At 41.3% G+C, this 14,769-nt stretch overlaps 1 protein-coding gene across 3 annotated transcripts in view; it reads left to right on the top strand.

Moving 5' to 3' along the window:
* Positions 1 to 607: 607 nt before the first annotated feature.
* SGCD (sarcoglycan delta) overlaps positions 608 to 14,769 on the top strand; it is a 392,094-nt gene continuing 377,932 nt past the window's right edge. The window contains exon 1 of one of the 3 annotated variants that reach the window (XM_081281121.1): positions 608 to 1,087. Coding sequence is in view for 1 of the 3 variants with exons in the window: in XM_081281120.1 (XP_081137246.1) it covers positions 3,164 to 3,169 (6 nt within the window). In the remaining 2 variants the exon portion in view is untranslated. The other 2 variants (XM_081281122.1, XM_081281120.1) reach the window with 2 other exon arrangements.

Here is a 14,769-nt window from a genome sequence, read left to right as displayed (position 1 = left end):
GGGAGAAGAGGGGTGTCCTCCTTCTGTGTTCCTGTGTCTTGAGATTTCCTCTTGTATTATGGAAAGAAGAAATGTCAAAGGCAGACCACAACATCTAGAGAAGGTACACAAGACATCTTGCAGGAGTGTCAGCCAGAAATAGTCACAGGTGCACAGAATTAGGATGCATTCTGATTCAAGGTACATTATTCTCTCGTTCCTGTTTCCCATCACCATAACACACGGTTGCAATCGCCTGTAAATGTTACAGTTTTGGATGAGCACAGTTATAGAGCAACAAAAGTGCCTGAAAAAATAATTGCATTATTTTTAATTGCTGCAGTGATAGATGAACGTATCAGGTTGAGGGGACCACTTTCAAGAACTGAGCCAGTCTGGAAACGCTAAAAATATTGTTACCCCTCCAGCAATTGAAAATTTGAGCAAAGACTTAGGAAGCAGCAGGTAGAGAGATCAAATTAGAATTCATATCTCTCAGCTGTAATAGGTTCGTTATCGAGACTGGCAAGCACTCAGAGGGCTAACAGAGGTCAGCTGGGGACTCCACGTGGAAGGAGCAAGTTAAAAAGGGGCAGTGTGGAGCAGAAGAAAGGCAGGACTTATCTTCATCATCAAGCACCATGGAGCAGAGCCCCGCGTGGAGAATGGCTAAAAAATCAGAATTGGTTCTAGAAGCAGTTTTCTTCTCTGTGAGTGTGAGCTCCAGCAGAGGCCCTGAGCACTGTGGCAAGAGCCAGCCTGTGCCTGACACATGTGTTTCCCATTGATAGCTGGAGACAGCCCAGTAGCCTGTGAGTCGGCCTGACAAAGCCGGATTGAAGTACAGACAGAGTACGGTTTCAAAGCAGTCAGAAAAAGAACGAGAATGCTGTTCAGGAAATTCTTCAGGCATGGGCAGGGACTTGGCCGCTGTTCTGCAGTTGGAAAATCTGACTGGGGCCGCTTGTGAAGACAGGCAGGGCCTGCTCACACTCAGCGGGCTGAGTGACCGCCTCCTTCCCAGCAGCTCAGGCTGGGACACACACACACCCCTGGAACCCGGACAAGGGCGATTTCCATTGGCAGCTTTGTGAAACAGACAAGAGAGGTAGGGTCCTGCTCAGCTCCTGCGTTTCCAGCCTCCCTTCACTTGCTAAGCCCTCTGCCTGCTGTTTGCAGAAGCTCTGAGTGTCGCTTGCGTGTGTGTTAATTAACAAGTCATAACTCGATCCCGGGAGCTTTTGGTAAGGAGTTCTAATCTTTGCTTTCCCCAGCCGCTTTCAAAGAGGCACTTTTGAAAGTTGGGATTTAGCTGGTAACGCTGTTGTGTGAAGGAAAGCATGTGAATTCCTTGTATGTCACCCTGCTCCAACCATCTGTAACTTTTTCTTTCTGCCTGGAAGGAGAGTTCATTGGCAGGAAAGATAATTTTAAATGAAATTGTCTGTGTTCTTTGCCTCACAAGAGTTTTAAGACGGGCGTTTCTAGGAGAAAATGGCTCTCGTTGTTTTGGAGGGAATCGGTTTGAAGTTTGTATTTTGGATCACACTTTCAGAGTGTAGGAGCAGATATGTGTGCGTGAGTTCCTGGCTTCTTTTATTTGTGTTTGGGATTTTGACTGTCATTATATCAGAGTTGACTGTCAGTGATATAATTGCCTACAAATAAGCTGGATTGTGATTTTGTTTCTGTAATCATTTCCAGTTTTTCTCAGTGGAAGAAGTAACTTAAGAGTTTTACTCTCAAAAAATAATTCTATATTTTATAAAGGATTACAAAACCATAACAGAACAATAGTTGACTCAAAGTCATTGTTAAAATTCACACCATATGTCTCCATTTTTAACAATCAATTAATCTGATTTTACACCTAAGTGAATATAGTGCTTAAAAACAATCAAATGCTAAATAATTTTCAACAGAGCAGGGAATCTGTTTTCCCTTTCAATTTTGGATCTTCTTTACATATATGTAAGGTAGGGTTTTCCTCTGATAGGAAAACTATATTACTTTTTCCATGTTAAATATTTAGACACCCAGTACAATACAATTGCATTTAAAAGACTGATTCTGCTCAGCTAAGGATGGATTGAACCTCATTACTGCTTTATGATTATTGGCTGAGCAATCTGTGGCCACGGTGGTGTTTTCCAAAGGGGGCTTGGCCAAGAGTCTGCTCAAGCAAAGAGGTGAATAGATGAATTCTTGAACATTTCATGAATAGCTAAAGAGTTAGACCTTACAGCATGGATTTCTATGAAAACGAGTGTGAGTTCACATTAGTATTCTGAAATCTCTAAACAAGTAGCTCACAGTAGACCTTCACCCCCCTGTGAATGAATGATAAAGGCTGGGGTTTCTCAGTCCTTACTCTGCGTGGAACTAGGGTGCGTAGGAAGAAGTTTCTCCTGTTGGTAGAAGATGAGGATGATTAGGCAGCGATTTTATTTTCTCTACAGTCTTGAATTTGGAGGATGGAATTAGGAAAGGACTGGCAGTAGGATTTCTTATTCGAAGAGAGTGTTTTCTTCGGTAACCTTGTCTTTGGGTGGGGTGCAGTGAGGTGGGGAGGGCCGGGTGTGGAAACTGCAGGGCTCCCTCCAAGGTAGGGAGGGCAGTTAGAAGTCTGTGACTGTTTTTTTCTAATGCCAAAACAGATAAGGATTGCCATGAACCACAGCCAAGCGCCCTGCCAGGGCAATGGAGACTCCAATGAGCTCAAATGTCATAGCCTCTAAATTTAGTGTGCATCAAGTGCTCATCAGAAAGAGGCGTGAACTAGCAATCCCAGATTACAGGCTGATGAAGAACAGTGACAAAAACTTGGAAGAAACTCTATAATTTTTCCCGTTTAGAAATAAAGGAGGGGACCAGGGCCAGAGGTGTAGCTCAGTGGTAGAACGCTGGCCTAGCATGTGAAGGCCCTGGGTTCAATCCCAAGAAGCCAGTGAAGGGGAGGGGAGAATCAAGTTCCCTTGACATTTGAAAGGAAAAGAAGGAAAGAGGAGAAAGAGCAGAGGAAAGAAGAAATACAGGGCAGAGGTGGAGGCAGGCAGTAAGGAGAGGCTGCCTACGCCACAAACTGGGTATTGAGCGTGGAAACGGAGGAGACCCTCGTGAGGAACAGAGGCTGCGTGTTAGAAAGAATGCAGACTCCCAGACACTGGTCTGTTGGGCTTGGAGCATGCAGGTAAACTGTGGCCTCAGTGCATAGGATTGTTTTACTCCCTTCAAAATAGGAAACCTTGTGGTCAGCCTGCCCATCTGTGCCTTCTGGAAGTAATCAGAAGGCACATTTTATAAGAATAGCATCACCCAAGGGCTCAGATTTCCTCAGCAGGGCGGGAATGGGCACTTAAGGCCTTATTTTTAACTGGGATTTGTTCCTTGTGGAGACATTCTTGTAGGGAGCGTTGAATGACAGGACCAGGTGGAGATGAGTGACTGACTGTAGGGAGCCAAGCTAGTTCTAGGCCTGCTGTGGTCTCTTTATGAAGGCAAACTTGTGGAATAGAATGTAGTGCTTTATTCTCATGAAGAAATCTCTTTAATTGTATTTTTTAATTGTATTTTTTTTTAAAAAAATCACCAAGGGCATGTGCCACATTGTTGGTTATATTTGGGGTCTCTAAAGAAATAACCAATAGGATAGATATGGGTATAAGAGGAGATTTATTATGGGAATTGGCTCACATCCGTATGGAGGCCAGAAAGTCCCACCATATTGATCTGCAAGCTGGAAACCTAGGAAAACCAGGGTGTACTTCAGTCTTGAGTCCCAAGGCCTGGACGCCAGAAGAGCTGATGGCGTAATTCCCATTTGGAGACCTAAGGCCTGAGGAAGCAGGGGGGTTGGAGTGGGGACAGAAAGCACCGATTTAAGTCAGGCCCAAAGCCAGGAAATCGAAAGTCTGAGGGTAGGAGAAGATGCACTTTACGAGGTGCTGTTTCTGGCCAGATGTGGTTTTATAGAAGAATTTCTACAGGAATCCAGGAGGGAATGGCTTTGGGAAGATCCCTCTCTGGGTGTCTGCTATAGCCCAGCCACTTTTGTCTTATATATCGGAGTTTTGCAAGGTATTTCGTTTGAAGAGAGAGTTTTAATATTTTATCAGTAAAGATTGCATTTGACTGCAAGCTATTCACACACGACTCCAAGAAGTGTAAACATAAAAGGACTTATTTTTTGTGCCTATGGATAGAGATCAGCCTTTCACAGTCCCGGACGCTGGCAGCAGCTGAGCCTTGTCCTAGGGGATCAGAACATCCTCTGCTCTATCATCTTCAGTAGTGGAGCTCAACTCGTGTTCTTCTCTGCAGGTATCACCTTCAAGCCAGGGCAAAAGAGGCAGGATATGAAGGGGAAAGCTATTCCTTCTCTTAACCTTGACTCCTTTAATCACAAAGGATACGCCTTTCCTTTTAGACCAGTCTTCATGGCTCAGCCCACACAGGCAGTATGGGGTCCTGTAGACCCTGGTTTCAGGGAGTCACATTACCATGATTGATTAAAGTCAATTCCTATTTCACCCTCTGAGTCTGGAGTAGGAACCCACAAATTTGGGTCAAAGGCTTTTTTCCCCCCTGATAATGAGCATCATTGTTCTATTAGCAGTTGAGATTGGGGAGGATGTTTGGCAGATAGCAATGGGTAGTGTCAGCTACAAATACTTTTTCTTAAAATATTTTTTACTTATACGTAGGAACAATATCTTTATTTTGCTTATTTATTTTTATGTGGTGCTGAGGATTGAACCCAGTGCCTCACATGTGCGAGGCGAGCACTCTGCCACTGAGCCATAACCCCAGCCCATACAAATACTTAAAAATGTTTACAAAAGTTCATTTGCAAATCCATTTGAAAAACTCCTCTCATATTTCATTTCTTCCATCATAAAGAAGTAGACATAGAGACCAGAAGAGACATGCCATTTGCCTAAGGAGCATGGGCAGCCCAGGACAAGGCAGGTCCAGGGAAGAGTAGGCGTTTTGTGTGTTGGCTCAGTGACCTCAGCTGAGTGAGACTTTGGAGGCTGTGCTAGAGAAAGTGACATTGTAGTGGAGACTTAGTATTAGAAGTTCTCTCAGAAGCCACCTGGTTTCATAATTTCTCAAAGTCCCCATAACCTGATTAGAGTTGGAGAATTTCTGTATTTTTTAAAGCTTCCCCACTGATTCTGTGGAAGCCAAGCAGATACTGGTCCACAGAGCCAGATCTGATAAATGTGGCTGTGGGTGAATTCCTCATCCTTATGGGATCCCTGTGTGACAGATGCCAGGCAGATGTGACGGTGATGCCTTCAGTGATGTCCTGTCTCTGCACGGTGGGGCAGCCAGGGGTGTCCCTTCCCCCCTCAGACCTTGTCCGATTCAGTCAAATATGCCTTTCTGTACTTTGCAAGGACCACGCTTGTCATTGCCTCTTGGGTCAAATCTGAGGATGGCAATGGTACTCTGTACAAAAGTGGGCTTGGGAGATAGAGTAAATGGAGAGGTGTTCAGAAATGTTGGGATAGATCCTAGCTCCATGACGCTTTAGGTTTCAGTTTTGTAAGAGTATTGGGTGCTTCTTAGATGTTTTCTCTTTCTTTCTTTTTTTCTTTATAATTTTTTGTTTTAATCAGTTATACATGACAGTGGGATGCATTTATGCACCTTGATATACGTAAGTGGGGTAGAATTTCTCATTTTTCTGATTGTACATGTTGTAGAATCACATCGGCCGTGCAGTCATTATATGCACACAAGGTGACAATGTCTGATTCATCTTTTATCCTTCCTATCCCCATACTCCCTGCCCTCCTTTCCCTCCCTTCTACCTAATCTAAAGAAACTCTATTCTATAGTGCAACCCCTCCCAATTGTGAATTAGCATTCAAATATCAGAAAGAACATTTGGCCTTTGAGTTTTGGGATTGGCTTATTTTGTTTAGCAAAAGGAAGGAGTTGGAGAATATCATACTTATAGACTTTTTAAAATGAAGCTTTTGATTTATTTTTATCTAATTTTTGTAATAATTTTAACAGTTTTAGGTTTATAATGAAACAATACAAAGGGATCTGGTATACCCTACACCTGATTACCTTGGTAATGGACTATTAGTACAGTTCACTTCTTACAATTAATGAACTAATTGTGATACATTATTATTAGCTGAAGTTCATACATTGTTTGAATTTCTTTAGATTTCATCTAACATCCTTTCCAAGTTCCAGGATCCTATCCAGGATAACACATTGCAGTTCATTGTCTTAGGCTCCTCTTGGCTATGACAGTTTTACAGACATTCCTTGTGTTTGAGAACCTTGATGGTTTTGAAGAGTACTTATTTATCAGATGTTTTCTGCATGACTAGACTGGGTATTTTATTTATTTATTTATTTATTCATATTTTTTTCAAATTTTTCATTTTGTATTTAATTAGTTATATGTGACAGTAGAATGCACTTATGCACTTTGATATTTCATACATACATGGAATATAATCTCTCATTTTCCTGAGTGTACATGTTGTAGAATCACACTAGTCATGGGGTCCCACATGTATATAAAGTGATAATGTCCGTTTTGTTCTACTATCCTTCCTATTCCCACACACCCTCCCCTGCCTTCCCTTCACTTCCCTCTACCTAATCTAAGGTAACTCCATTCTTCTCTAGTGCCCCCCACATACACCCTTATTGTGAATTAGCATCCACATATTAGAGAAAACATTGGCTTATTTCGCTTAGCATGATACATCTTGAATTCCAGCACCCATCTCTGCATCCTTCCTGGACTCTCCTGTTACTTTCCTCTGAAACCCAACAGCTAACTTCACCCTGACAAAACTATGGTCCCCAGACTCAACTCCAATTATCTTAGAATTTGTATCTCCCATGAGTGGGACGTAAGTATCCTGAAAAGGAAGAGGATAGCTGTAAGGGAGAAGTACAACCAAAAAGAAGGGTGGCCAGTGGGTGATCTTAGAATATTATCACTCTTTTGCTCTGAGTTCAGGCTCACAGGTGGACACTGTGGAGATCTGGGTGACCTCAGGCAAATTTCATCACCTCCATGGTCCTAATTTCCTATAAGATCCCCTTCATATTGTATTGTGAGATTGTGTGCATAATGCTCTTAGAAAGGTGCCCTATACTTAAAAAAGAACCTAAATATTTAGATATCCACATAGTTCATGTTAACTGAGATAGTACAAGGCAAACAGAATAAGGGCATCAGAGTATGAAGAGCCAAGGCAGGCAGCGCCAAAAAAAAAAAAAAAAAAAAAAAGTTGCACATTGAATTGCTCAGGTTGCTTTATTTATTTATTTATTTTTTGTGCTGCAAAAAAAAATTTCTCTGCAAATTCTGATGTCCCCTTCTTCTTTTCACCTATGCTGCCACACAGAAAGGTGACTGTCTTCATCATTGTTTCAAATTCCTGACTCATATACAGGAAATCATGTAAGCTGTGGCCCCTGACCTGCCTCTCAGACAGGTCTGCAGGACTGGGGAGGAACAGGTCACCACGGTTCGCCAAGTGTATAAATCCTGTAAGATTGGTTTGGTCGAGGATCTTTGCTGGTGGTTGTACTAATGGAGCTCAGGGTGTGTAGGTGGATGTGAATGTAGTTGCTTTATTCTTCTTTTTTAACCGATCAAGTAGTGGCACCTATTAAAGTGAGCACAATTCCCTGATAATTAATAAATAAATAAATAAATTAATAAATTAATTAAAATAAAATAAAATAAAAAACCTGTGTTGCCAGGGATTAGAAACTCCCTTCTTATTCAGACTGCTTTCCCTTGCCAGAGTGATAGAATCAGAGTGTCTTGTGAGCACCCTGACTTCCAAATGATACATTCAAAATGCCTGCAGCCCCTGCTGTTACTTGCCAGGGTTGAAATCTTCAGCCACTGAAACAGCTTTCATTGAGCTCAGAGTAAATAAATAGCAGGGCTCCCTCCCTTCTGCAAGAAGATGATTCCACAACATCCTGCTGCACTCACTCTGATTGGGGTTGGGATGCTGGGCAAGGTGTATGTAATGAAAGAAGATGGCTCAAGGGCAGAGACAGCTGGGGGGCAGAGCCAGGCTGTTTTGTTCCAGTCCTTGCCTATGGTGGCTTTATTTCTACTCTCTCTGTGATCTTTCTAGTTCTTTTCCTCTGTTAACTTATTCTAGTCCATTTATCCACTGGGAGTTTCTTTCCTCTCTCTTGTTCAGTATGTGCTTACTAGAGTTGTTATCTGCTTTCCTCCAGGGGTTGGAGTTGGTGATAGACCAGAGTCTGCACAGCACTAATTTTTTTTTATCATGTCATGACAGACATTAACTTGTAAAGCTGGCTGTGTCCTTCAAAGATCTGTGCTTTCACTTCTGTGTCTGACTAAGCTGCTCCTGATGTTTCCCAGGTGACGAAACAGGTCACAAACTAGCAACCCAAAGGCTGACCTAACGGTGCATTTTGGTTCACAAAATGTGTGCGTGTGTGCGTGCGCGAGTGTGTGTGTGTGTGTGTGTGTGTGTGTGTGTGTTTGACTTAGTTACAAAGCATTAAAATGCCCCAAGATATCCTACAAAAATCTACATGTCTGCATTTTCTGGAAAAGCTAAAGACGGGCACCATGCTCTGATTTCTCATGGTGCAGTGGTTGAGGGTTTGGACAACTCCTGTTTCTTTAAGTGGCATATGTCCCCTCATTCATTGATCTCACTTTCCTGATCTCTAGGCATTCAACTTTGTCAACTCTGTTTTGCTTGATAATTTCTCAGTGAAATCACAAAAGGTAATGATTTTTGAGAGAATTTCCTTGGTCCTCCCTGGGGTGGTACAAATAGTACCGTTCTAGATGCACAGGAGAGAAGTTGTGGCGTAATTGAGACCTGGCTGAATTCTCTGAGAACATTGATGGGATGGGCTAAGCATCCATGGGAGGGGCACAGGAGGACAACATGGCAGCCAAGAGTATGGGTCTCAAAGTTAGACGTTTCTGGAAATGACCACCTCAGAGGATTGTTACTAGGGTTAAAAGTTTAACTGGTAGAAATCACAATAGTCACTGGCTCTGGGGGTGGGAACTGCTTAAGAAAGGGCATATGAGAACTTTCTATGGTGAGAGAAATGTTCCCTACTTCCTTTGAATATTGTTTACAAAGAAATAGATTTGTAAAACACACTGAGCTGTAAAGTTAATATCTATGTGTATGTCCCTGGAGGTCAATTATAACTTGATAGACATATCCATCCATATCTCAAAGCAGGCAAAGTGCTTATCAAAGTGCGTAATAACTGTTAGCTGTTCTCATGCTTGTTTCTGGAAATTTTTATTTAAAAAGCCAGATAAAATGTCTAAAAATGGGATGAATGTTTCCTTTTTGACCACAGATTTCATTTCCAGCATCTAAGAGTATAGGTAAATAGCTAAAGACTCATGCCAAACAATTGTCAAGGGAGAATCTATTGGATCAATGCTAATTTTATGGAGCTATTGAATCACTGTGAAAGGATGTGCCTAATTTGCTGTAGCTGTTTTTCATGATGCTGTAAAAATTCATGGGTTTTGGAGACATATCAAACAGGGTTTATTTCCTGAGAGAAAAATACCTGTACTTAAAATAACATGCACCCTGGCTGAATTACAGTAGTTTCTCAGTAATTATTCAATAATCTATCTTAAAATTAATATCCATGTTGAGAAATTCTGGCTAAAACAATTATAAAAAATATGTCTTTAATTAGTAATTGTGCTGTTCTGGGTAATGATTCTCATATATCTGGAAGCATTTCCCATGAGAATTAAGAGAACCACTTTTTTGGCCAGGTATTCTGGATTCAAATTCCTATAATGCCTTTAAAAAGCCAAGATATATATGTGTGAGTATGTATATGAATATATATATATACACACATACACACACACATCTTTGAGTATTGTTCAAAAGGCGTGGGTATAGTAGTTGATAAAAGTGATATGAAACCAGCAAATGAAAGTCAAAGTGCAGAAGGCTGAGCCTGGAATTTCTGAGAGACATACTAATTTTCAGATGAGCCAAATGTGGTTTTGTCAGTAAGTTGCTCTGTGGCCTTGATTAAGTCATTTCACCTCCTAGAACCTCATTTTCTCATCTGTTTAACAAGGATTTTGACATTTCCTTCAAGTCTTTGTGTTTCATTTTATGATTCTAAGTGTTTGAGTCATGTTTGTTATTGTTTTATTAACTACCTCGATCCCCAAGTCACAGGAGAGCTGTGGCAGCTCCTCTGTGATTGTCATTATCTGGTTCTGGTCAGAACCCTCCATGGGGACTTGGAAGCACTGGCCCTGTACAATACAGGGCAGGAGGCTTGGTGAAAGGAGTCAGATGTGTTCACAACCGGCCAGAGCAGCATCTTTTGCATGTGAAAATGACGTTATTAAATCTGTGATAGGGCATATGAAAGTGTTTTTCCTGTTCAAGTGTGCAGTTCACACATCCATTTCTGGTCCTTATCTTGCCCGTCAAGGAACAGGTACAGAATTACATCTCTGAGTTTTATATAGAGCCAATCTTCAACACATGAGATTCTTTCAAGTCTTTGCTCAAATGTTACCTACTTCATGAGGACAACCCCTCTTCTTTTTTTATCTTGTGTCTTTTTCCCAAAGCCCTCTTCCCCTGACATAAATATAATATACCTTACTCATTTTCATTTTTGTTACCTGCCTCTATCACTGACCTCTGCCATGAAATCAAGGGTCTTTATCTTTGCTTTTTTTATATATCCCAATTTTCAAGATCAATGCCAGGGGATCACCTGAAAGAAATACCTACTGGCAGGTGCTGGTAGCATTTATGCCCATTTAAATGTCTCCTTCACTAAACACACCTCCACAGGAATTCTAAATACCTTGCATTGCATCAGATTCAGGAAATGCTAGGTCTTTGCTTTACTCTCAGTATGTAACGGTAAGAAAATCAGGCCTGGATTTGAGTTCAAACCCTGACTGACCTCCTTGCTACGAGCTCTTGAGAATATTCCTGTATTCCTTGGAACTACTGTTTCCTCATTCATGAAACGGTTTTAACACTATTGATTTCCTAGAGTATTATCAGAAAAGGATTCATTCATAGATCTGATAATACCTGATACAAGTATGTATGTGGCTCACAAATATATTCCTGTCTAAAACTACTTCAATAGCATGCCAGGTTTCTGCAGTTCCAGGATGGCAAGAATCAATGTTCATAATGATACCAGACTATCTTCCAGTTCATCAGAGATAAGAATTTTTAACTTAAATGCAAGGTACATGTTCATAATACTGATAGATTGAAGACTTACACATTTGTGCCTGAAGGCCCAGCCCTCTATCCACTGGTTTCCAGACTCATTTCTAAGTGCCTTTGCAACCCTGTCCTCTCTTGGGTCTTGTATGCATTTGAAATTTAGCAGAACTGTCTATCTGGCTGTCTTGCTCACACCCCGCTCCTTTGCCCCGTGAGCCTCCCTTCCCATCTGGCCCCGTCATTCACCTGGCTGTTTATTCCAGAGCCCTGGCATCCTCCTTCACTCCTGTCCTTTTCTCATACCCAGTGAATGCTATTGACTGTACTTGCCCAATAGATTCCATTTATAGCAACTCTTCACTTTCTCACCCATCTCTATGCAGGTTTGGGCCACGGTCCCCTCAGCCTACTCTCTCGACTTCCATTCTCGTGCCCCACAGCCCGTCCACTAGAGAACAGCCAGAATGGTCCTAAAGTAGAAATATGATCATCTCTGACTCCTGCCTCATGTCCTCAATGGTTACTTTCACAGTCAGAATCATAGCTAAGGTTTTTACTTTGGCTTATAAGACTCTGCATATACATCCCACCCTATCTTCACTAGGGCTTATTTTCAAACACTTTCGTCTGGTCCTGTCTGATCTACTTACATCACTCGTCACACATGCCAAGCAAGCCCTCAGCCCAGGGCTTTGGCACTTGCTGGTCCTGTTTCCTTCTCCTAGAAGCCTTCTCAAGGAGTCTTCATGCTTTACTCTCTTGCTCATTCATGTTTTTTTTTTCCCCCTCAAACCTCTCCATTACAGAGAGATTGTTCTCTGACAGGAGTGCCCCAACATAAACAGCTCCCCAAGTTTATCTCCGACTGCTTCAGTTTTTTCTTCACAAGACAACTTTGCAAGAATAAGTGCAAGAAGTTACCTGTTGATTGGTTTATATGCTTATTGTTTACTCCATTAATGCATCCCAGAGGAGGAGTGGCCAGTCTTCTGACTGCCAAAGGTCTAGTGTGAAAACCTGGGAGGCCCTGGCAAGAGTTATTGGTTTCAATACTCATGGGTGACAGTAAACTTCTGAGGGGAGCCAGAGTGTTCATCTCTAAGGAGTCCATTGTTACGTGTCTCATATCCATATGATTTTTAAAATTTTTTTTAATTTGTTTTAATTAGTTATACATAACAGTAGAGTGCATTTATGCACTTTGATATATCATACATAGGTAGGATATAATTTTTCATTTTCCTGATTGTACATGTTGTAGAATCGCATTGGTCATGCAGTCCTATATATACATAAAGTAAGAATGTCTATTTCATTCTACTATCCTTCCTATCCATATGATTTTAAATAGTCTAGCTGTTTAAAAAATTAATTTTATACATCTTTGTGGGACTATCACTTACCAAATTTAAGTGATGATTTTAAGTATTCTATCAAAACTATACACACACACATATATAATGTAGATATATAGATAAATAGATATGGATATAGACATATATAGAGAGATGGTTTGGATGCATATATGTTGCTGGAATCCTAGGCCAGAAACCTTACTCTCTGGCTCCCAACAGCCCAGGTTTGTACACCTGCTATCTGGAGAGCCCAATCAGAGAGAGACAATGGGAGGTGAAGCAGGAAAGGAACTAATTATTCCGAGTGGGCCCAAAGAGAAGAAACGGGGGCCCAGCATCCTGAGCACCTTCGGGATTATATAGGGGAAGGCCAAAGGTGGTGAGGAGCAGGCAGTGTGTGTTGTCAGTCACTCCTGGTCAAACTAAGAGCTGGTTGGTCACTATTGGCATGTCCTGCTGGCACTGGAGAAAGGGCTCTTGCATGGTGGGGTGGTGATTGGATTCCCATTGAGAGATGATTTCTCCATCTTTGGGGAGGGGGCAGCCTGGATTCTAGTCTGATTTGGGGGCAGCCTCAGTTCCCATCACAGGGAGATCTGCTTCCAAGACTTGTTCTTCATGAAATCTTACACACCATCGTCACTCCTTCTTGGTGTCCTCAGTCTTGAAGGAGACAGGAGAGGCTAGGTAAATTCAGGGTTAGTCATCCTCATGTTACCAATTCTTATACAGACGCTCCTTAAATACTTAACCTGTTTATGTGCAGAGTTGGGTAGGAATCTGACTCAGAGTTTAAGGAGGCAAAGGAAACAGCTGCAGGCCCAAGTAGAGTTGGTCCTGTTTTTGCAAAAGCCATTTTTACAGTTGTTATATGTGTGTTGAACATTTGTACAAGAACTTTTAAAACCCTGGTAAAAGTGGCTGCCTTTATAGAGGATGAAGGTGTGATGAGAATCTTCTTAACTGTTATGTTCTTTCAAATAATGTTCTTGTCTAATTTTCAGTAAAAGTTGCTCAGTACTTAATGCACTTGAATTCTTATAAAGTTTGAACATGGAATAACTTTTAAATTAATCCAAATATTCAAAAAGTAAATACAATTCATAGGCTATAAAAAGTCATTTACTTTTCTGGATAAATTTATAAGGAAACATGTATTCTACCAGAACTAAAAACAATGGGTTTGTTACGATTTTCTAAATTGTGCCAGACTTTAGTAATCTAAGACTTATTACTCATATGGATGACTGCATGGACACAACCCTTGAAAGCAGTTTTAAATCAGAAACCACAAATGAACATGGCTGAAAGATAACTATTTATGTGCCAAGACAATCTAAAATAGTTCAAATTCCACAATAAACCAGAAACTGTAATGAGCCTATAAGGGAACTTGTACTTGCTATTTATATAAACTGATTACAATTATGTAATTGCGTAATTCATGGTTACTTTTCTGTTTATCGGAAATTTCAACATGGACTAGCACCAAAGCACCGTAGCCTACTTGGCCGATGTCATATGTCTCATTCTAAGCCAGATAATGTAGTTATTAGTTCTTCTGTATTTTTCTCTAATTCTTATAAATATGAGGAGCCATATACTGGCACTCTAGCCTCTTTCTTCAATTGTGTGTCTTCCCTCTCCTCCATGTTTGGTCAGTTCCAAGTCTTAAGCACTTGAACATGCTTTTCAGGTTATCTTGTGTGGTCTCCACTGGAAAACTTGTATCCTTCTTATTGCCACAGGAATTGTCACCTTGTCAGAATGGCCTTCCATGACCAGAGAGGGTCACTCTCTAATCTCTACAATGGGACCTCTTTTGCTTCTTCTCCAGCACATGACTTTATTTGTAATAGTTTTGTCCGTCTTCCCATTTGTTATTCTCTTCTCCCATTAAAATGGGCCCTTGATAGAAGCAGAAATAAATCACTCTCAGACTTTTGCCAATGATAGGGAATTCCCTTCAAGGGTGGATCTGAGCTATGTCACGGTTCTTTCCTCCCGGGTATGTGACTGAACAGAGAACTGCACTCATTCGCTCTCACGTTCCTTGATGGAACACATGTAGTGACACCGGATGGAGAACAGAGTCAAGTAAGCCTAGGTAAGAAGCAGGCCATTGTCTCCTGGTTCTTAACCTTGCCCTATTGCTAGAGTTGATCAAGGTACAAACTAAA

The sequence above is a fragment of the Spermophilus citellus genome (assembly GCF_964194105.1).
Source record: "Spermophilus citellus genome assembly, chromosome: 1".
Taxonomy (NCBI): Eukaryota; Metazoa; Chordata; class Mammalia; order Rodentia; family Sciuridae; genus Spermophilus; species Spermophilus citellus.
This window is presented reverse-complemented; position numbering and strand designations above follow the sequence as displayed.